The sequence below is a fragment of the Rhamphochromis sp. 'chilingali' genome (assembly GCF_963969265.1).
Source record: "Rhamphochromis sp. 'chilingali' genome assembly, chromosome: 10".
Taxonomy (NCBI): Eukaryota; Metazoa; Chordata; class Actinopteri; order Cichliformes; family Cichlidae; genus Rhamphochromis; species Rhamphochromis sp. 'chilingali'.
In genome coordinates this window covers 10,402,327-10,424,156 of record NC_137937.1, presented here as the reverse complement: position 1 = coordinate 10,424,156, position 21,830 = coordinate 10,402,327, and the positions used below count along the sequence as shown (strand labels likewise).

The following is a 21,830-nucleotide window of genomic DNA, read 5'->3' as shown; positions in this document are numbered from 1 at the left end:
GAGTTCTTCTAGTTCAACAACCATGTGTCACGAGTGCAGCTTGTAGGTTGTGCAGTGTATTGTTTAAATCGCAGCAGTACTCTGACCAGCAGTCGTGATCTTTACAGCTCCATTCCTCCCTTGCCTGAAGAAACAAGTGAGATTATCAGTGACAAGCAACACAGACCTTTAGTTTGTCATCTTCACACAGAGTTGTGCGTGCGTGTCATTCTGACTTACTTTTTTTAGTAAGTTTTAGTAAGTACGATTTTTTAGAATGTGTCGTCCAAGTGGGGACTCTGGACTCACACACCTCTTCATATCTGCTTTTGTGGTAACACTGAAAGATTTTTTAAAAAGAGGTGTATTAGAAAGGAGCTGGAGAACACAGCAGAATCATGCCTCAGATGATCTTGTGGACTCACATGATTTCTGTATGTGGACAGAAGATACTTGGGTAGTGTATCACTGGCTCAGCCTTGATGAGCTTTGGGCTGATCCTGCCAATGTAACTGTAACACTTGCATTTATTAGATTTGCTGGCTGGTTGTCCTGTGTAGGAAAAGACAAGAGCATTACCCGTTGATCAGCAGCCAAAATATCCATAAACAGGATGAAGGGGAAAAAAAGAAACAAAGAAGGAAAAAAAAATTTTTTTCACAGTACCTTGTGCACCTAGGATAAGCAGGCAGGCAATGAAGGCAGTGACTGAGTTCATAGTTGTGGCTGTATGGCAGATCCGCTGTTCACCGTTTCTGTCTTGAGTATGGCTCCTGATGCTGTGAAGTAAGCAGCACGCTGCCTGCACAAGTGGTCCCACCCCCAAGAGGTGTTTTGCAACATTAATTTCACTTTCCAGAATGCTTTCACTTTCTTCTTCTTCTTCTTTTTCCCCTCTACAAAGCCCATTTCCCAGAATCATAGACTTCACCCATAGCTTTGGAACAACAAAAGAAAACAACAACAGGTGCCTCAGGGCACTGTTCTTTCTGATATTGTCCAAACAGAGGTCAATGAGGAAAATAAATTATAACTTGTTATACTGAAAATTGAATTGTTTGCACACAGCAAAAGAGGGCTTTTCCACATTTCTAAGTGCATGGTGGGATTCCAAGCATAAACTTGCACAAACCTGTTGAGCTCTCCCTGACTTTCTCACTTAGGTAACTTTAATGTTAAGGGAAAAGGTTTTATGATTGTATGTGTTTATGTTGTACTTTTTAATACAATTGTTATTTTAAAAGACTGAAGGCAGACACTAAAAAGGTTACAAACAGATTGCAAGCAACACAGGCCAGATGGATGGTAACAGTATATAGTTTGACTGAGTTAGTGATTGGGTGAGGAAGGTAATCGTGGTAGGACAGCTCAGATCAATTCAATTTTATTTTATTTAAGTAGTACCAAATCAAAATTATTCAAGGTGCTTTCTATTATAAAGAAAGCACAATAATATAATTTATTATTGTATATACAATAATAAATGATATTATTAAATAATAATAAATATGAGAATATAATAAAGAAAGCAGAGAAAACCCGAACAATCATGACTCCCTTTCCGCAAGCCCTTTAAAATGAGTCCAGTTATGAGCAACTGAAATGACAATTGTTTTTAAGAGAGAGAATCTTTGAGTATAAATGAGCTGTGCATTTAATTGCTGATGGACAACATGCATGTTCCATAAAGCATGTGTAACTGACATACAAAGTCTAATCATGACTTATAGTGGGTAGTCAAGAATAGACATTGTTTTATAAATGCCCACCATTAAAGGAAAGGGTATTTTAATGTATTAAATAGCTGTTAAAATGTTTCTTTAATTTTGTTAAAATCAACTTATTACTCCATGCTAACAGTATATGCACTTTTCTTCATTCATTCAAATATTGTATAATGTTTCCACTTGTATACTGTATACAAACCCACACAGTCTCTAGTTAGCTAGGAAACTACAAGAATGCTAAGTCACAACTTTACATTCACATAATCTATTGCTCTGGGATGTAATCTACATCCCAGAGCAATTGCTTTTGTATTGTCAGTATGTGTCCCCATTTCAAATTATCACCAGTGATTTCTGTGGAAAAGTGATGTGAAACTCAAACAGACTGACGAAAACACCGTGCCAAATGTTTCAGTTAAACTCTGAATGAACTTGATGAAAGTAGGGCCTTGTGTTTTGGAAAAAATCAAGTTGGATCCACACATCCGAGTGCATCCAAAAAAAAAATAAATAAATAAATAAATAAAAATTTCATGTAAATTGAGAAATGAGAAGAAAATTTGCAGATTATGAAGAATTTGTAGCATGCTATTTATTTCAAAAGTAGGATGTCATGCCATATAGAAGGCACTATGGCAGAACTAAATGAACATGTCATAAATCCAGTTGAGCTTTCACAACTTCAAATCATTGCAAGTCTAGGTTTCTACGCAAGCAGTGTGACTAAACTAGTAAGAGTTTCACACATGGAAGTCTAAAGCCATTACTAGTGTAGTATTGTAATGTAATGTGTATTGTATTGTAATGTGTATGTGTTTGTCCCCATAGGGAAATAGTTCCTCTGCATTTAACCCATTCACCCAGTGAAGCGGTGGGCAGCCACCAATGCAGCGCCCGGGGAGCAGTGTGTAGGGACGGTACCTAGCTCTGGGGTACCTAAGGGTAGCCGTTCAGTGGAGTCGAACCCCCGACCTTCCGATCATGGGGCCACCACTCTACCTACTGAGCTATCCCTTTAATTGGTATAAAATAAATAAGGTATATATTTTTAACGAATGCCTAGAAAAAAAGTCCTAATTACTACTGAATTTTGTATGTACAAAGACCATTGGACCTCAGTATTTACACTCTTTCTAACACAGATATATGAAGGATGAAGGGACTATGCAGTTGAAACTCCACGTGTGCACCTGTGGACAGCCTGACCATCTGTTGAAGGTAACGGACTAACATGGCTAATGCTAGCATCTCTTTTAAGATCATCTTGGCTTAGAAAAATAGCCAGCAGTACTAGCTAGTTAAAATCCAGAGAGAGAGAGCAATGACCACCGATCAAGATCAACCAGTTTCTTTTCTGGCAGCTGTTGTAATAACAAAGTTTGCATTCTTTGAAAACTGCTGGGTCATGTATGATTTGTCTGAGAACATGTGTCATCTCATGAGCCAGCATTTAATATCCAAGACTAATAGGAGGTTGTATTGTATTCTCACCTAAGCTGCGAGGAAGAATATTCAAACTGCAGTGGATTAATGAAAAAGCACCAACTGTTAAAGGCTGGCAAAGAGGAGCATTGGAGTATATTACACTCAAAAACAGACCAATTCTTTAAGGTCTGTGAACCATACGTGAATCATGTATAACCCGATGTCTCTAATATTTTACTACAAGGATTTCCTTGAGTGTTCGAACTGCATACTATTGGAACCACAGGTATTGTATTGTTAAGATGGATCTGAGCTGGTGTTGTGTGTTTGGTTTTCGGTTTGTTTGTTCCTTTTTTTTGTTTTTCATTGCTGTGAATTTTACACCATATCATATTATGTAATTATGGGTTGTTTGTGAAAATAAATGACTAAAAATATTGTTAAAAAAAGAGAGTTGGAGATGGGGAGGAGGTGGGTTACACAAAGGGGTCTGCAAAGGAGAATGACAGATGCGCAGTGAGATTTAAAGTATGCAGTGTAGGGTAATTTCCAATAAACCAAGTTCAAAAAGGGCGATCGTGGTTCAAGAATTGGCAGTTTGTCTTGTAATCGGAAGGTTGCTGGACAGTCTCGCTCATTGTGTCCTTGGGCCAGACACTTCACCTACCGCCTACTGGTGATGGCTAGAGGGGCCGATAGCGCGATATGGCAGCCTCGCTTCTGTCAGTCTGCCCCAGGACAGCTATGGGTACCACTGTAGCTTACCTCCACCAGTGTGAATGTGAGAGTGAATGAATAGAGATTGAAAATGTGACATCATTCAGGGGTAAAACCGCAAAGGATTCTGGGAACTCGTGGCAAGAGGTACTAGCGCACGCAGGCTTTCAATTGAAATTACATTACACAGCGATAAAAAGAAAAAAAATGGCAAGAAGCTGTTGTATTATTAACTGCAATAGCCGGTCGCATGACAGCCACGGGAAGCTGACGGGTAAAGAGATCGGTTGTTATCGGATTACGTCGTTGAAGAGAAATTGTTCAAGCCATGTTTCCGAAGTAACAAAGAGGCGACTGGATTGCAGCCATTCGAAGACCAAATATAACATCCCAGAACACTCCAGCTCATATGTTAGTCTGCTCCAAGCATTTCCACAAAGGTGTTTTGTAGTAGTTAATACATCATTTTTCTTAACATAATTGGTGATATAGGTTACAAGCAAGTCTGGCGCTGAACAGAAATTGTCACGCTGTGCTCCTTTGTTTATTGTGCATAAATAGTGAATTGTCCTGACACAATATTGTGTTTCACTTCTGTTATTATGGTACATTGACAAAAACATACTTTTATTCACAGGATAAAACAGGTTTTTTTTGTATCACTAATTGCCCAGTACGATTACAGCATACAATATTATTGTCACTGCTACATTTCTGTAATGCGAACCAGAAATTATTTCCACTACTAATTAATTGCCGTTGAGCTTAACACCTGAAAGGCCCTGGGGACCTTTTGTGGCTTTTGCATTTTTCGATTCCAAGCCATTTGCACTGTGTTTAATTGAATATAGCCAAATTCTCCAAAAAAAGTTTGGTATAATTTTATTTCAAAATTCAAGTCTGACTTCCTTAAATTAGCTTCAGTGGCTAAGCTAACAATACACATCCTCTTAGAGCCCTAGTGGACGTTTTCGTCCCATTGACTTCCATTATAAACGCTATTTTTCACTGCAGAATTATTACCGTTAATGTCCTGGTGATTACTTATGTCTCCGTCTCGTTTTGGTCTATTGGCCTTAGAGTTGTAATTTTTTTATTTGTCCACCGGGTGGCGCCCTTGCTCCACATTTGACCCCGGGCTGGAAAACAGCGGGCTGCCGTAACAGACCTGCGGGAAACGAAGCCTCATTTCCGGCGTGCAGCAGCGGCTTCGCCCGCTGATCTGGCGGGACCATTTTCGGTCCCTAGGACCATGAGAGGGTGCTTTTTTTTTTTTTAGTCAACAGGAAATGACGTATTTTTTGTCACGTGGTATCGAACGTGTGTGCTGGAAAAAGGAGTCCCCGGTCATCGTGCCCCGGTCATCGTCGCGACTTACCCCGGGAACATGCACTTTTTTCGGCCTAGAGGAGGAGCATTTGCCGTCTGGAGACCATTTTCTGGTCCTGAAAAAAAAAAAAAAAAGGCGATCGAAATGACTGTTGGTGCCAATCTTTAGTCCATCTAAAGGCCTAATTATAATAACAATTGAATATTACCTCAAATGTTTTTATTGGAAAATATTCAAGTTTTATGTTTTTTGGGGCAAAAAAAGCAGTGCGCTCATGTGACGAAACCGGGATATAAAGGGTTAAAATCCGCGAAATGTAATTAAAACTTGACATGAATATTTCAAGGAGAAGTAGGTCTAAAAGATTGGCTAATTTAAAGTGGAATAAAATATTAATATATAAAATTTTTATAGCACTTTTTTGGGTGTGGTCGATTAGGACCGATAGTGTGTGCATTTTATGAAATGCGCTCCTGCAAAAAAAATAAAAGGCGATCGAAATGACTGTTGGTGCCAATCTTTAGTCCATCCAAAGGCCTAATTATAATAACAAACGAATATTACTTCAAATGTTTTTTTTTGAAAATATTAAGTTTTTTTGTTTTTTGGGCCTAAAAAAACAGGGCGCTCATGTAATAAACCTGGGATTTAAAGGGTTAAAACAACGAAAATGTAATTAAAACTTTATATGAATATTTCAGGGAGAAGTAGTTTTAAAAGACTGACCAATTTAAAGTGGAAAAAAATATGAATATATAATCTTTTTATTGCACTTTTTGGGGGGTGGACGTTTTGGTCCATTAGGGCCTTTAGAGGGTGCATTTTTTAAGGGCCTACCAAGGGTCCTATTAATAAATGGTTAACGAATGTGTATTTATGAAGACTATTTGTGAGACTGGTAAACTTGTGATATGTACAATGGTCTTTCGTTCTACATGGTGCATTTCAAGGTCCTGTACCCATCCGTCGGCTTGTTGCAGTGACCTGAAGTTACTAAACTTCATGAGTGTATGCACTCACTCCAAGAACCGTATAATTATAAATATGAGCGTGGTGAAAGTTGGGCAGCACGCTAACGTATTTTGTCCACTCTGTGTGCTTGTAAGGGTCAAACCCTTTCACTCCTTTGATTTTTTTCCATTATGATTGCCCATTCCACAGAACAGAGTTCACAATTCATCCATCCATCCATTCGCTTCCGCTTATCCTTTTCAGGGTCGCGGGGGGCGCTGGAGCCTATCCCAGCTGTCATAGCGCGAAAGGCGGGGTACACCCTGGACAGGTCGCCAGTCTGTCGCAGGGCTAACACATAGGGACAGACAACCATTCACACTCACATTCACACCTAGTGACAATTTGGATTAATCAATTAACCTATCCCCACAAGCTGCATGTCTTTGGACGGTGGGAGGAAGCCGGAGTACCCGGAGAGAACCCACGCAAACACGGGGAGAACATGCAAACTCCACACAGAAAGACCCCGGCCTGATGGTGGAATTGAACTCAGGACCTTCTTGCTGTGCGGCAACAGTGCTAACCACCGTGCCACCCAGAGTTCACAATTCTGTCTGATATTGGGCCACCATTGTGTTGCTTTGAACTTACTTATTTGGGATGAAAAAATTATGTTTTTTTGTTAAATAAATAATTTTCATCAATAAACTTTCCTTGTTTAAACATGTGCCATGGTGTGGTCTTTCTTTGCTTGTAGCTTCTTGGTGTTGTTAAATACAATAGATAAAAAATACATATAATATACATATAATAATGTACAACACATTATGGAGTATACTTCTGCTGTGAGGTCCTGCCTCCTTGTACTTATGCAATTAACTGGACAATCAGTGGACAGGTATGTTTATAAATAATATTATATTAGGCCAATTTTCTTATACATATTTTTGACCAGGGGGTAGAATTGATTGTGAACTGGAAAGGAAAAATGCCTTTCGAGTAGCAGAGACAGTGAAGCCCTTTACAAAGCGAGGTGTCTTAGCTACAATCAATGGTCTTTTTGATCCCTTAGGATTTGCTTCACCGGTTACAATCCAGGGAAAGATGCTGCTGAGAGAACTTTCAAGTGAGGCCCTAGACTGGGACACTCCACTGCCTAGAGAAAGGGAGGCCGAGTGGGATACATGGAAAGAATCTCTTGTCGATCTCAAGAATGTACATATTCCAAGGACCTACGCTTCTGCTACGATGTCAACAGCAATCAGAAAAGAGTTACACATCTTTTCAGATGCCTCCACTAAAGCCATTGCAGCAGTTGCTTTCCTAAAGACCACTGGCGAAAATCAGAACCATAAGGTGGGCTTCGTTCTAGGGAAAGCAAAATTGGCCCCACAATCTGCTCATACAATTCCAAGACTGGAATTGGGAGCTGCTGTTTTAGCTGCAGAGCTTGCTGAAGTCATCACAAGTGAACTGGACCTAAATCTTGAGGCAGTTGAATTCTACACAGACAGTCGTGTGGTTTTAGGCTATATAAGCAACCAGACGAAGAGGTTCTATGTATATGTTGGCAACAGGGTGCAGCGAATCAGGAGGATTTCAGAACCAAAACAATGGCACTATGTCCCTACGAGCTCTAACCCTGCTGACATAGGCACACGCTCGGTGCCTGCCGCCATGCTTGGTGACAGTGCCTGGCTTAAAGGACCTGCCTTCTTGTTACAAGCTAGTGTTACAAGAGAAGCTGAAACCTATGACCTTGTGGACCCCGAGTTGGATGATGAAATACGCAGCTTTGTCACTCACACGAGTAATGATGGGTCTCTGCTTGGATCGCAAAGGTTCAGACGTTTTTCCTCTTTGAAGAAACTCCTCAAGGCCCTTAGTTTGCTCATTCATATTGCAAAGGTCTTCAAGAGCAAAGATGAAGGTCCCTCTTGCAGTTCATGGCATCATTGCAAACAGTCTCGCACAGCAGAGGAACTGACAAAGGCTGAGATTGTCGTCATCAAAAGTGTGCAGAAGGAAATGTTTAAGGAGGAACTTGCCTGTATTGCTAATGGTAAAGACATACCAAAACACAGCTCTTTACAAAAACTCAGTCCCTACTGTGATGATCAAGGACTCTTGAGGATAGGTGGAAGGCTCAAACACGCCAACATCGACTACAAGGAGAAACATCCTCTCATTATTCCAGGTGGTAGCCATGTTGCCAAGTTGATAGTAGAACACCATCACCAGCGAGTAATGCATCAGGGACGGGTGTTCACAGAAGGTGCAGTCCGTACTGCTGGATATTGGATTACAGGAGCAAGGAGGCTAATCAAACAGATTATCCACAACTGTATCACCTGCAACAGACTTAGGAAGAAAGCAACTGAGCAAAGAATGGCAGATCTGCCTTCTGATCGTATCAGCACCGAACCTCCTTTCACCTTCGTGGGTTTGGATGTATTTGGCCCTTGGTCTGTGGTCACAAGGCGCACAAGAGGAGGCCAGGCAAATAGCAGAAGGTGGGCTGTTCTTTTTACGTGTCTTAGCACACGTGCTGTGCACATTGAACTGATTGAGTCGATGGACGCATCAAGTTTCATCAATTCCCTGCGTCGATTCTTCAGTTTGAGAGGGCCTGTTAAGCAGATTCGATCCGATTGTGGGACTAATTTCGTTGGTGCTTGCCGGGAGCTAGGTTTCACACTGACAGATCCCGACGTGTCAAGCATTAAAACATACCTGGGAGAAGAGGGATGCACCTGGATCTTTAATCCACCTCACTCTTCTCATATGGGAGGAAGCTGGGAACGTATGATAGGATTGTCCCGACGTATCCTGGATGCAATGCTTCTCCAAACCCCGCACTCTCACTTGACACATGAGGTGCTTTCTACTCTAATGGCAGAGGTAACAGCCATCATTAATGCTAGACCTTTGTCTCCTATCACAACAGATCCTGACACACCCTTCCTGTTGACACCTTCCATGCTTCTCACTCAGAAGGTGTGCACTCCTCTTCCCCCTCCGGGAAGTTTTATTGAGAAGGATCTCCATCGACAGCAGTGGAGGCAAGTTCAACACCTTGCAAACACATTTTGGACCAGATGGAGACGGGAGTACTTAGGGACACTGCAAAGCCGGAACAAGTGGCAACGTAACCATACAAACCTCAAGGTGGGAGATTTGGTGCTCATCAAAGACGCACAAGCGAGGCGGAATGAATGGCCAATGGGACTTGTCAACCAGATCTTCCCGGATAAGGATGGCAGGGTCAGGAAGATTGAAGTGAGGGTCTCGAGAAATGGAACTATTAATACTTACCTGAGACCTGTGTCAGAGACAGTGTTATTGATGTCCCCAAAGGACTGAGAAGTATGTGTGTCATGATGGTAAACATTGTATTCAGATATAATCTGTAAAATCTTGCAGTTTATGATGTTTCAGTTGGTTCATAATGGTATTTTACAATACCAGACGGGGAGTGTTATGACATGCATAGGTTCTTTCTCTTCAGCACCCTCTGCTGGTCATAGTGGAAATACTCACCAGCTTTTATTTTGGTGGGGTTTTTCTGTGTTCCTGTGGGTAGAGGAAACAGGAAGCTGGTCGCTTGTTAGCCTGCAGAATATGTTGTTGCTCTTTAAAACGTTTCTGCCTTGGGGAGTTATTGCTTGTGAGTATTAATGTACAACATGTTTACAAGTTTATTTGGTGCATTTCTATTACATAGATTTGTTTAGAAACCAGTTATTTCATGTGCTATGTTTATCTTTGAGGAAGCTAAACTCGCTAAGTTGTATTGTGATCAATACTGAGTCGCTGTTGATTACACATACTATATAACAGTATAGTTCATATCCTAGAAGTGTGTGTAAAGAGGAAAAGACATCTTGTGACATTTACTTTGTGTTTGTTTTTAGTTTTACGGGAAGAAAAGGATGTCAATCATTGAACTACTGACGAAGTAAAAAGCCTTAAACTTACTTCCGCCTCCAATGTTCATTGAAACCGTTAGCTGTCTGTCAAGTTGGGCAAAGGGACGCACAATAAGGACAGAACAATTACTTTTATGTATTAGTCATCTATTTGTTGTAATCATCCATCCTTGCAGTCGTTTATTACACAAAATAAATTATATTATCACACTTCTGGCCACATAGCGCTGATATTCACTGCACATGCCCATATTAACTTTTTCCAGCCAGGTGTTTTCCTTTTCCCATTCTTCCCTTTCTCTGAGGGGAACAAACATTGCTGCTCTAACGCTGGGCTCACACTGTGCGGTTTTAGGCCCATTTTGAGCCGATTTTTGAGTGATCGGACCGATTTTGGCCTTCATCGTGTAGTATACGTGGGGTAACGAGAAGTGATTAACACCTCACGACCAGCTCCCGATCATCAATCGCTCGTGAAGGTGTCACCACAGGCGCTCACACTGCTCGCGCGCAAACACGTAAACGCCGTGAAAAAGACGGAGCAGCACGGCTGTGCAGCGTGTGATCTGGACCCAAGCGATGGAGGCACAACTTGTAGAACTTTGAAAAGCTCATCCGAGCCTTTTCGATGTGGCCTCACAAAATTATCACGACCACAACAACCGTGAAAATAGTTGGATCTACATAGCTGCTAAATCACAGCTGCCTGATCATGTTTTTCATTAGCAATTTAGCAAAGTTGATGGTGGTGGTGTGTCTGTGTGAGTGAGAGACAGAGAGAGCGAGCGACAGATTTTCTGTTATAACCTTAATTTTATGGACGCACAGTGTGAGCACTCAGGTCGCATCAGAGCATCGGGCGGTATAGTGTGAGACCTGCATCGTGACCTACCAACTTCTAACCCCTGCGAGTCAATCGTGCAGTTTGAGCAGGAGCTGAATAACGCGACTGAAAAAATCGCACAGTGTCTGCCCAGCTTTAGGTGTACTGTCGTCCGAGACTTGCACCGCAGTGACGGCGTTTGTTTCCCTGTTGGCCATGCTTCTTGTTGTGGTCATCTGTTGTCTTCCGGTATTTTCTCCGTAAGCGACCTTTCCTCGACCAATGAGATGAGCGGTAATCTGAATTGTCATACTCGAATTGTCATAAGTGTGCTGTCAGCTCATTGGTCACAAAGCAGGAGAGGGGCTGGGAATTATGTTTTCAAACAAAGCGTTAATTCCATAAACATTTATAGACTACTTTTGATTCTCACTGTATTACGGGACAAAGTGCGTCCCTTATTAGCTCAATACGGGACGTGTACTTTTGTTTCTAAATACGGGACGATTCCGTTTTTTAAGTGACGGTTGGCAACCCTACGCCCCGGGCAACCGCCCGTGTCGCCCGTATCTAAAACCGCTATTGAGTGTGTGCTCTGGATTCAGGAACAGAAGTATAGATCTTTACTCCTCCATTCAACAATTGGTATGCCGATTACATCGAGAGGGAGAGGTCCCCGTAGTCTGCAAGCCAGTGAAGTAACCATTCCAAGCCAGAAGATGGCGCTTGTCAAAGGTGTCTGGCACTCATGCTATGAAACGGTGTACTCTTGCAAGAGTGCAAGAGGCATACGCTTGTTTTTCTTTTGTTCTTCTGTGAACCACAGTGGAGACATGGATGTTAGTGTAAATTCCTATTGTACCGTGTTGGATAAAACAAGCCAATCTAAATTCCTTTGTTACACTCGCAGGAAAGACGGAATGCTTAGTGTCTGGTGAGTCAGATGTTGTTATTAGCCGGAGTTCATTTGAAATTAAATCTTTTTTATTCGGAAAAATACGTTTGTACTTGGACATAAGCTAGGAAATGGAAGTATTAGTAGTTTGTTGATGTTACGGCCTTTCCCCCGGTGGTATAAAATTTAGTTTTAACTGACAGTGAAAGTCTGACGGTGAGCGCATTAGTTTAGGCACACATGCGCACTAAAACATCGTGTGCTGTAGTCTGACAGATGCTGCAAATGTCTGGAGTGTGGAGTACACTAAGGACAGTCTGAAGCACCTTGTAAGTATTCTGGGTTTCTTCTCATTCACTCAGTATACTGTCATAATTTCTGTCTTCCCTGTGTGTTCAGGGGCAGCGGTTTGCCTTAAAATCTACAGAGGATTATGTCTTAAAACTCAGGTGAGACCACACTCAACTCCTGCATGCATCACTTCTTGCATGGAACTATAAAAAGCTGTGGTCAGGTAAGTGAGGCTGAATATATCTCTATTTTCCTCAGGGCATCCTGCAATAGTGGAGATGTGTCTGTTTCCGTGCATGAGGTTGGTGCAGAGCTGCGTTTGGGATCCAGTCCAGGAGACCTGAGTGTAACTCTGTCCAGACTGGAAGGTCCACAGGCCACAGACAAGTTGAGGGAGCTGCTGTTCACGATGGCTGACAGCCTCACACAGCTTGACAGTGAATTCACTTTGTAGTTGTGACTCATTTTATGCAGAATTAAAACTAACTTCCTTTTAGATCAGTACTGACTGTAACATGTCCCCTCACAGGTGGCCCCTCAAGTGGACCCCCCTCAGCCAGTCCAGTGAAAAACCAAAGACGGCCCACAGGTATACATTTGTGAAATGGCTCTTGGCTTCAAATAACCATTGGCCATCTCCAATACCAAGGATTCAAAATCTAAATGTGATGTCACACTGGCTGTGGCCAACTTTTCTATACAACCTAATGGATGTTTGCTCATAAATGATTCCATTGATGCATGCTTTCAGTCAGGAATGTAAAGCAGGACACTCTGCAGGTTAGAAACATGATTAAACCACAACAGAAGCTTCCCGTATGTGTAATCCAGTATGGTTATGGTAGCTGAAGTTGCCTTGGATCAGGAGATGCTGCTCTTCATTTTCATGTGTAAAATTAAATTACAAGAGGCTGTACAACAGATCATGTTGTGATCTGTTGTGAAATCCATAATAATTTTTTGCTGCAACCAAAATACCTGGGAAATGTCAAATGGGTATATCTTTTGTAAAGACAATGGAAATTACCAGAAGGAAAGTAAGATTTTGGGGCTACAGGTGTACCTGTTAATAGTGGATCATATTGGAAGTTTCCCTTGTTCTCCATCATGAATAAGAAAAGCTTTATTCATCCCAAAGGAAAACTCATATGATGAGGAAGAAGTAAGGGGAAAAAAATAAAACAAAACCACATAAACGATGGTTGCCGTGGACATCTGTAAACAGTTTCAAACACTCAGTTTGACTGTACTACAAATATTTATTCGCCATTATGCCTTGACTGGAGTAGTTGTTCTGCATGTTTTGTGAAACTGGCCCACTGGTACAGAACCCCAACACATAGATGTGGTTCTGCAAGTGTGGACTACCAGTCACAATAAACTTTAATCTTGAAAGAGGCTCAAATTTTCTTTTAACATCATAATAAATTTGCATTTATTTTCAGCTGTAATGCAATCTCTTCTAAATATATTAAAACTGTTTTAAGTGATTTTAAAATGGGATTTTCTTAGTGTTGGGTAATTTTGAGGTAAGTACTGAATACAATAATGATCTTATATCCGGTGCTTATATGTACATTGAAGTATTCCATCTTTTTCAGTAAAAGGAGACATGTAAATGTCATGCTTAAAAAGGTAATTGGGCAATTAAACGTTTTCATTAATGCAAAACTGTTCTCCTTTAGAGTTTGAGCCCTGGCAGCAGCAGAGCAGCGCTCCAGCAATGACCATGAAGAGAAGACTTCCGGGGTCCTCGCTCATCAACCCTGGGGTTAAAAAGTATGGTGTCTCTTACAGGACTTCAATAGAGCAGTGATGCTACTGATGTGAGTGAAATAAAGCTACTGTCCATGTGTGTTTGCAGAAAGCAGCAAGCGACTGGCGTTGCCTTTGATGATGCAGATGAAGACTGATCTTCCTCCTTGTACTCAAAGTCCTGCTGCGCAGCCAGAGATGAATGATCTTTTAATCCACTAACAGAACATGAAAACCTCAGTGCATATTTATGGGATCAAAGCTTAAACTTTAACTGCTTTTTATTAAACAATGACTTTTAATGCTATATAATGGTTGTCTCCAATAAATGATTGAATGATAATTTGTAATAAAATGACATAAGAAACACATTTGCACACTTTTAATTCCCCCCCCCCCCCTTTTTCAGGACTTGTTCTTATATTGTGCTTTTCTACTCTGAGAACAGCACTTTACACAACTTGCCTTATTCTCACAAGCACTTGTTTTGCTGTGCAAGTGCTTCTAGCATTCACACTCAAATGCATTGGAGAGCAACTTGGGGTTAGTATCATGCCCAAAGGATGGAGATAGGGGGTCAAACCACCAGCCTTCAATTTAATAGGTGATCTGCTCTACTTCCTGAGCTACTGCCAGCCAAAATATGGCCTGTATTTGTATAGCGCTTTACATATCCACCCATTTACACACTGGTGATGGCAAGCTACATTGTAGCCACAGCCACCCTGGGGCGCACTGAGAAGCGAGGCTGCCGGACACTGCCGTCACCGGGCCCTCTGACCACCACCAGTAGGCAACGGGTGAAGTGTCTTGCCCAAGGACACAACGACCGAGACTGTCCAAGCCGGGGCTCAAACCAGCAACCTTCTGATTACAAGGCGAACTCCCAACTCTTGAGCCACGATCGCCCCCGAGCTGCTTTCTTGTCCACTTTGTTTGATAAGATGTAGCATTCAACTCTATTTAAGTTACTGCTGTTTGTGCTAGGTGTTATCTAGGGAGGAAAGTTCCCAGTAGATGTCCTATTGATGTAGGGGTTAGGATGTAGATGTTCCCCACAGCTGTCAGACTCCTGAACTCTGCCCCCTGACATCTGACCCACGTTAAACTCATGGACTGAACATACACACACCCACAATGGACAACTGTACCCTCAAACACAATAATAACATGGACTGAACCACCACTCACAACCACTAGCACTTTATATAGCCTCTGTAGAAACTATCTACACCCTCACTTATCTTAACTGCACTACTGTATAGCTCTGTGTAAATAATCATTCTGTACATTCGATAATCTTTAATCCTACAACTGTTTACAACTTGCATAGTTCCCATTTCTGTATAGCTGTATATCCCAGATTCTGTAAAGTTATTTATTTCATATTCTGTATAGTTTTTCATATTTATATCCTGTTCATATCCTGTACATAGCTTGTACATACTTATAGTTATAGAATATTCACAACATACTTCATACCGTGTACATTATAACATACCATAATAGACCCATTTCTGTAATATACTCACATATCTATATTATTGCTAATATATATTGTAATATATCTATATCACTAAAGCACTTCTGGATGGATGCAAACTGCATTTCGTTGCCCTGTACCTGTGCATGTGCAATGACAATAAAGTTGAATTCTATTCTATTGAATTCTATTCTATTCTATTGAGAGTGCTGTAACTAAGATTAAGAATATAATTAATTCAGTGTTATTATCTTTGTGGAGAGCAAGCTACCTGAACTACTCCCACAGAAATAGATTGTCTTTTTAAATAGGATTTACACTGCATATTACTCTGGATAAGGTCGCTCTCCTGAAAAAGCCTTAAATCTGAAGTACTTGACATCCTGGAAATAACTCTCTAATGCACATCTTAAAGCAGATGATGTGTAAGCTGCAGAGGAAACGACATCTTGCTGATTTAGAAGATTTCCATTTAGCCTCAAAAAAATAGTTTGTAGCATTAACAAAAAATCCATCACTTGACCCAGGTGTCCTACGTACAGTTATGTACAACATAACAGTGTATTAAAAACAGAGGAAAAGGTCCATGTTGTGCTATGCAAATTCACTCTCAAATGAAATCATGAACAATTATTTTTCTTTATTTTTACTAAAAATGAAGAAAAAGAATATTAGGTTGTTCAAAAAAAAAAAAGTGTGTATTTTCATTTACAAACTGGAATATTTACAGTCAACTAGCATTTGACACCTTCAAACAGAAGTTGCAGCCCAGGCTAACTGGACCACATTCCACAGATTTTCTGTATTCTTGGGTTTTGCGTCAAAAACAGAATTTTTGAGGTCACACCACAAATTTTCAATCAGATTGAGGTCCAGGGATTGGGCTGGGCTCTTTTTGGTCTGCAACCAGGATGTTACCTGCTTGCTGGTGTGTTTGGGGTCATTGTTCTGCTGAAACACCCATTTTAGGGGCATTTCTTTCTCTGCGTAAGGCAAAAAACAAAACAAACCAACAAATTATATTTAGTTTGAAAAATATGTTAAAAGTTTCGATCAAGTACCTAAAAATACTCTTCCAGTATTTTTAGGTACTGAAACTGGTCCATGGTGCCTGTTATGTGATAAATGGACCCAACTCCAAAGTATGCGAAACATCCCCAAACCATTATGCTTGCACCTCCTTGTTTTACGGTCTTCACTGTGTACTGTGGCTTGTATTCAGTGTTTGGGGGTCGTCTCACAAACTGTCTGCAATCTTCAGACCCAATAAGAACAATCTTGCTTTCATCAGTCCATAGAATATTGTGCCACTTCTCTTTGGGCCAGTCAATGTGTTCTTTGGCAAACTGTAACCTTTTCAATACTTTTTACGAGGTTTCTTGGAAATAATTTGGCTTCACATAGGCATCCTCTCCTCTGATTGTTAAAGTACTCACAGGTAAATGGAGATCTATATATCTTCCTTGATCTCTCTGGAGCTGATCACTGGATGCTTCTTTGCCATTCTTGTTATTCTATCATCTAGGCAGATGGTAGTATTCCTTTTTCTTTCCCATTTCAAAACATTTGAAATCTTTTTAGCTGAGCAGCCAATTATTTCCCCCTCTCCAATCAACTTTTGATTAAAGTTCTTTCTCCCCAAGTGCAATGTCTGGAACAACTCATTTTACTCACTGAGCAAGGGCTAAAACCAGCAGGTACAACAGCTGCTGCCTTCCTTCCTTAAATAAGGGCCTTAATTGACACCCATTTCTTCACAGATTGAATGACCTGAAATCCACACTGCTATTAATTTGAACACACCCCTTTCACTGAATCAGTCAATTACCCCCAATTAGCAGAATGCGTCTCATGTGTGTTAAGTCTGTTGGTTGGCTACACCTAGTCATGAATTTGTTCCCATGTTGTATCATCATTTTGCCAAAAGCAGTACTTAAACACATTAGTAATGTAAGACTGCTATAATTTTATTCTGTAATTATACCTTCCTTTTATGTGAAAAATTCTTCAAAGAGGAAAATCTGCAGTGAAATAGTTTAAATGAAGATCAAGTAATTAAACTACATGTAAAATAACAAACTTTTTCACAATTGTTTTGGAGAATGCTGATTAAATAATGACAAAATGTTAGCCTGTTTACAATGCCAGTAGCAGTTTATAAAAAGTTAAAATTAATATTGAGATGAATTTAGTTAATCTCATTGGTGCAGCCTGGTTCTGCTGGAGGTTTCTTCCTTTTAAAAGGGAGTTTTTCTTCTTTCGCCAAAAGCATTTCCTCATAGGGGTGGTGTTTTCTCTGTACAATACTCTGTAGTATTGTAGGGCCTTTTCCCAACAATATAAAGTGCCTTTAGGTGATTGTTGTTGTGGTGGCTTTAAGTGTGAATAATAGATAAAAAGTGCATAGAATAAAGTCATGTGTCTTTTAGGTGCTTAGTAACAATGACAAATGGTTCTAGTTCTTATATAGTGTTTTTTTTTTTACTTTACCTGACCACTCAAAGCACTTAACAAAATGGGAAAAAATGATTTAAAAAAAACCCCAAAACATTTGTTGTGTATTTATGGGGCGATCGTGGGCTCAAGACTTGGTAGTTCATGTTGTAATCGGAAGGTTGCCGGTTCGAGCCCTGGCTCCGACAGTCTCGGTCGTTGTGTCCTTGGGCAAGACACTTCACCCGTTGCCTACTGGTGGTGGTGGTCAGAGGGCCAGGTGGCGCTATTATCCGGCAGCCTCGCCTCTGTCAGTGCGCCCCAGGGCAGCTGTGGCTACAATGTAGCTTGCCATCACCAGTGTGTGAATGTGTGTGTGAATGGGTGGATGACTGAAAGTAGTGTAAAGTGCTTTGGGTTCAACAGAGACTAAGTAAAGCGCTACACAAATACAGGCCATTTACCATATTTAGATTCATTATCAGAAGAAAACCAGTTCATGTAATGACATGCAAAAGGACAATATACACACAGAAACTATACAAAATAAGCAGCTAGGGCAGCCATTTTATCTTTAGGTTTTTTAGCATTGCCACGACGTCCACGTCCACGTCCACGTCCTCCTCTTCTCCCACCCCCACCACGGTACATGGAATGCCGCATGGTGGCATGCTTGAGCTCCACCAAATCCTGAAACACTGGATCACAAAAAACACAGCCAGTGTGTTGGGTCTCACTGGCAGGAAGAGGAGTGCGAGTCTTGTTAAAGTCCACTGCAACTAGAGAGGCATCACAGACATCACAGCTCTCCTGAGCAACCTGAGAAAAAAGCATTAACAAAAATAAATAAATCAAGGAACTGGGGTACTGTTTCATACTTTCTTCGGTTTCAGTAATGCTATAGATCAAAGATGCTTGTATGGAAAAAACTGAAACAGTTTGACCTCTCTGTGAGGAGGTTACATGCTCTCTGTACTTACAATGGGCTTTCTCCCACAGACAAACAACATGGGTATTACGAAATGACGATTCTACCTTGGCATTAGGTGAGGATGCAACGGCAATAAAGAGTGTAAGTGCATAGAATGAAGTGCTGTATGAATATGTGAGAAAGGTTGAACGTTACTGTAGTATAGAGTGTGGTCAGTTTGAAAACATCTATACATGCCAGTCCATAATAGACAATAATAAAGTAAGACAATAGGTAGGTAAGACAATTTTCTTACCTGCACTTTGTGTGCATGTTCAAAGAAGTGCACCACCACATTGCATTTATTACAGGCCATCCTCCACTTTGGACCAGATGTGGGGTCCAACACTAAAACTCCACTATCACACTCCACACATTGTCCAATGCCCAACGAGTTGAGAGAGTGCTGACATGATGGATGGGTACATTCATTGCATCCCATACCTGAGAAAAGCAGACAGCGCCACAGTGTCAGAGGGGCCCATGAGACCAGAAAGCACAAAGAAACAGGGTCGCTTTTCCTAAGACAGTAGTGGGTGTATTGTATGTATTGTGTTGTGTGTATTGAGCTCCTTCAATTATTCATTCATTACACAGTCAACTTCAGTTCCAATGAAGGGATAACCAGCATGTAAATATCTTGTAGTTTCCTCACTTTCTCTCAGTCTCCCTTTGATTCTGTGGTTTCATTGGAGCATGCTAGAAGAGTTGACACACTGTCCTCAAACATGCCTAAAACATTGATTAACTATTTAACACAGCAATCTTACAGAGGTAGCTGTTGTTAAGACAGTGTTGGTACAATCTTAGAAATATCATATGTCTGAGATTTTAGGGCCAAGTACAATAACCTCAGTTTTATGTGACTTTAGAAGAAGAAAATTAGAGATCATACAGGTCTTTATGTCTTTAAGACAATCCTACAGTCTAATTGGTGAGTGTTATCTGGCTTCATGGATAGATAATATAAGTGTAATGTGCTTGAGTTCAGCTGAACCACCCCTAGACCCACCTCAAGAAGAGGACCAGGGCACAGTATGCTTAAATAGAACTAGGCAGTAATCCTACTACTATAGTACAGATCACCTAGTTTAAGTACTCTGGAATAGAGCAGGGCGATATGACCAAAAATATTTATCACAATATACATTTGAAAATTTGCGATAACGATATAATTGACACTAGACAAAATACTTTACAACTCCACAACTTTATTAGTGCAAAAAAACCCAAACAAACCATCAATGTATTTTCACTTAAACAAGCAGCTGCTTTTTATGTGCATTAAAGTTAAAGGCATTTTCAGTGGAAATTGGCCGACAAATCCTCAGCATAACCATATATAATATCCACAAAACTTAAAAAGAGGTTATACACACACAATCCGGTAGTATTATGTTGAAGCACAGTACGTATCACTCCGTGAGGCTCCTGACCACAGTAGCCGTAATACTCCTACAATCCATCAAGCGGTGCGGCTTCGTAGCTTAGCAAAGTCGTGCTAAAACATTTGACAGATTTTCGAGCGCCGTGTACCACATACAATCGTTTCGAGGTCAGTAAACACAACCAGAATTCATACATAAGGCACACGGGATTATAAGGGGCACTATTGATTTTCAGAAAAATCAAAGGATTGATTTTAAGTGTGCCGTATTTTCTAAAAAAAAAAAAACCCACGGGAATAACAACGGCCCGCTAGCATGCTCTACCAAAAATAGTGCTTTGTCGTGTATCTGACAAAAGCTTAACCATTTCCACACCACTGGAGTTGCAGCATTTTTACAAACCAATTCTGGTTCATCCGTTTCATTCAACGATCCGCTTTCGCCCTTCTCATTCTCTGTCACCGCCATGCTTTTCCCGCCATGTGCGTATGAAAACAAAGGTACTGCGCATGCGCGTTTTACCCATATTCTATCGCGATATTTCATTTCCTTATCGTTGCCCAACAGTATACAGGTATTACCGTGAACAGTATGATATGGCCCAGCCCTACTCTGGACCTCCATCTTCAAAAAGGTATTTCTGCGAAATGAAACACTCTTACAAACTACTTTCCGCTGCTCACAAGGGGCTGCCACAGCAGGTGGCTCTGCATGTTTTATTTGCCACATTTTTAACATGGATGCCCTTCCTAACACCCCCAGGATCGAACCGATAAGCTCTTGCATTTTTAGGTGAATGTGTAAATACCGTGAACAAAGGTTTAAAAAATACTATTAAAAAACTTTCAGAGCTCAGTTGATTTCAGCGCAAATGCAAGTGGAAGTATAATTGATAAGCAGAATCAATGGGCAAGCAGACTGAAATAATGGGAACCAGTTCTCTACAACATCTGGTTCTTAGTTCCCTAACCTTCACTGTGGCTCCCTGATGCCCCGTCTTTCTCGGCTTTTTTGACCATACCTGATTGACCATGCTAACCTTTTAGTGTTAAAAGAAAGAAGCAACTCTGTATTTTTGAATTGTTTAAAGTTGAGCATTGTCCATCTTGATTAAATGATTTTCAGGTTGAATGTAGCTCAGGTCAGGTCTTCCACTGATCGGAAGGATGGTGGTTTGATCCCTGGCTCCCCCAGTCTGCCTGCCAAATATCCTTGGACAAGATACTAACCCCAAGTTGCTCTCCGATGCTGCATGAATGTTACCTAGGAAGCACTTAATGTATAGAAGTATAGAAGTGCTTGTGTGAATAGGTGTATGTGGCATGTTGTATAAAGCTCTGTGAGTGCTCCAGGAGAGTAGAAAAGCGTTATATAAAAGAATCAGTCCAGTACCAGAAAATTATATTACGGATTAGTTTGATTCTTAGAGGGTTTCAAGGCTCATGCTAGTTAACTATAGTTGGTGGGCAGTGGTTAACATAACATTCCCATTCTGCCTTACCTTTCTTCATGTCCCTGAATGGCGGGTTGCTGAAGCAGTAGGGGCACAGGGGGTAGCTCTTTCCCCGCGCCCCTGAAGTCCAAAGCACAAGCTCAAAGTCATCCAGTGGACACCGGAGCTCCTTGTAAAGCTTGATGGCTCCATTCTGGGGAAGACTATAGGTCTCGTCACAGTGAGAGCAGTGGAGTCTGCTGGGCTTGGCCTGCATGCACATGTTTGCTTCATTTCAT

At 41.0% G+C, this 21,830-nt stretch overlaps 2 protein-coding genes across 12 annotated transcripts in view; one reads left to right on the top strand and one right to left on the bottom strand.

Annotated features, from left to right (window-relative positions):
* The window catches only part of paxx (PAXX non-homologous end joining factor), a 29,672-nt gene extending 15,480 nt beyond the window's left edge, over nt 1-14,192 (top strand). For 5 of the 10 annotated variants that reach the window (XR_013973213.1, XR_013973214.1, XR_013973215.1 and 2 more), the window contains exons 2-6: nt 2,535-2,744; nt 2,849-2,924; nt 6,566-9,799; nt 12,179-12,228; nt 12,329-12,418. Coding sequence is in view for 2 of the 10 variants with exons in the window: in XM_080895070.1 (XP_080751196.1) it covers nt 11,532-11,818; nt 12,048-12,108; nt 12,179-12,228; nt 12,329-12,507; nt 12,600-12,659; nt 13,756-13,849; nt 13,935-13,983 (780 nt within the window). In the remaining 8 variants the exon portion in view is untranslated. The other 5 variants (XM_080895069.1, XM_080895070.1, XR_013973219.1 and 2 more) reach the window with 5 other exon arrangements.
* Nucleotides 14,193-18,215: 4,023 nt separating this feature from the next.
* Nucleotides 18,216-21,830, bottom strand: part of top3b (DNA topoisomerase III beta) — a 46,233-nt gene continuing 42,618 nt past the window's right edge. For both annotated transcript variants that reach the window (XM_080895068.1, XM_080895067.1), the window contains 3 exons: nt 21,601-21,802; nt 18,968-19,155; nt 18,216-18,560 (listed from right to left, as the gene is read on the bottom strand). In XM_080895068.1, coding sequence (XP_080751194.1) covers nt 18,279-18,560; nt 18,968-19,155; nt 21,601-21,802 — 672 coding nt within the window. In that variant the 3' untranslated portion in view covers nt 18,216-18,278. The remainder of the gene's footprint in view (nt 18,561-18,967; nt 19,156-21,600; nt 21,803-21,830) is intronic.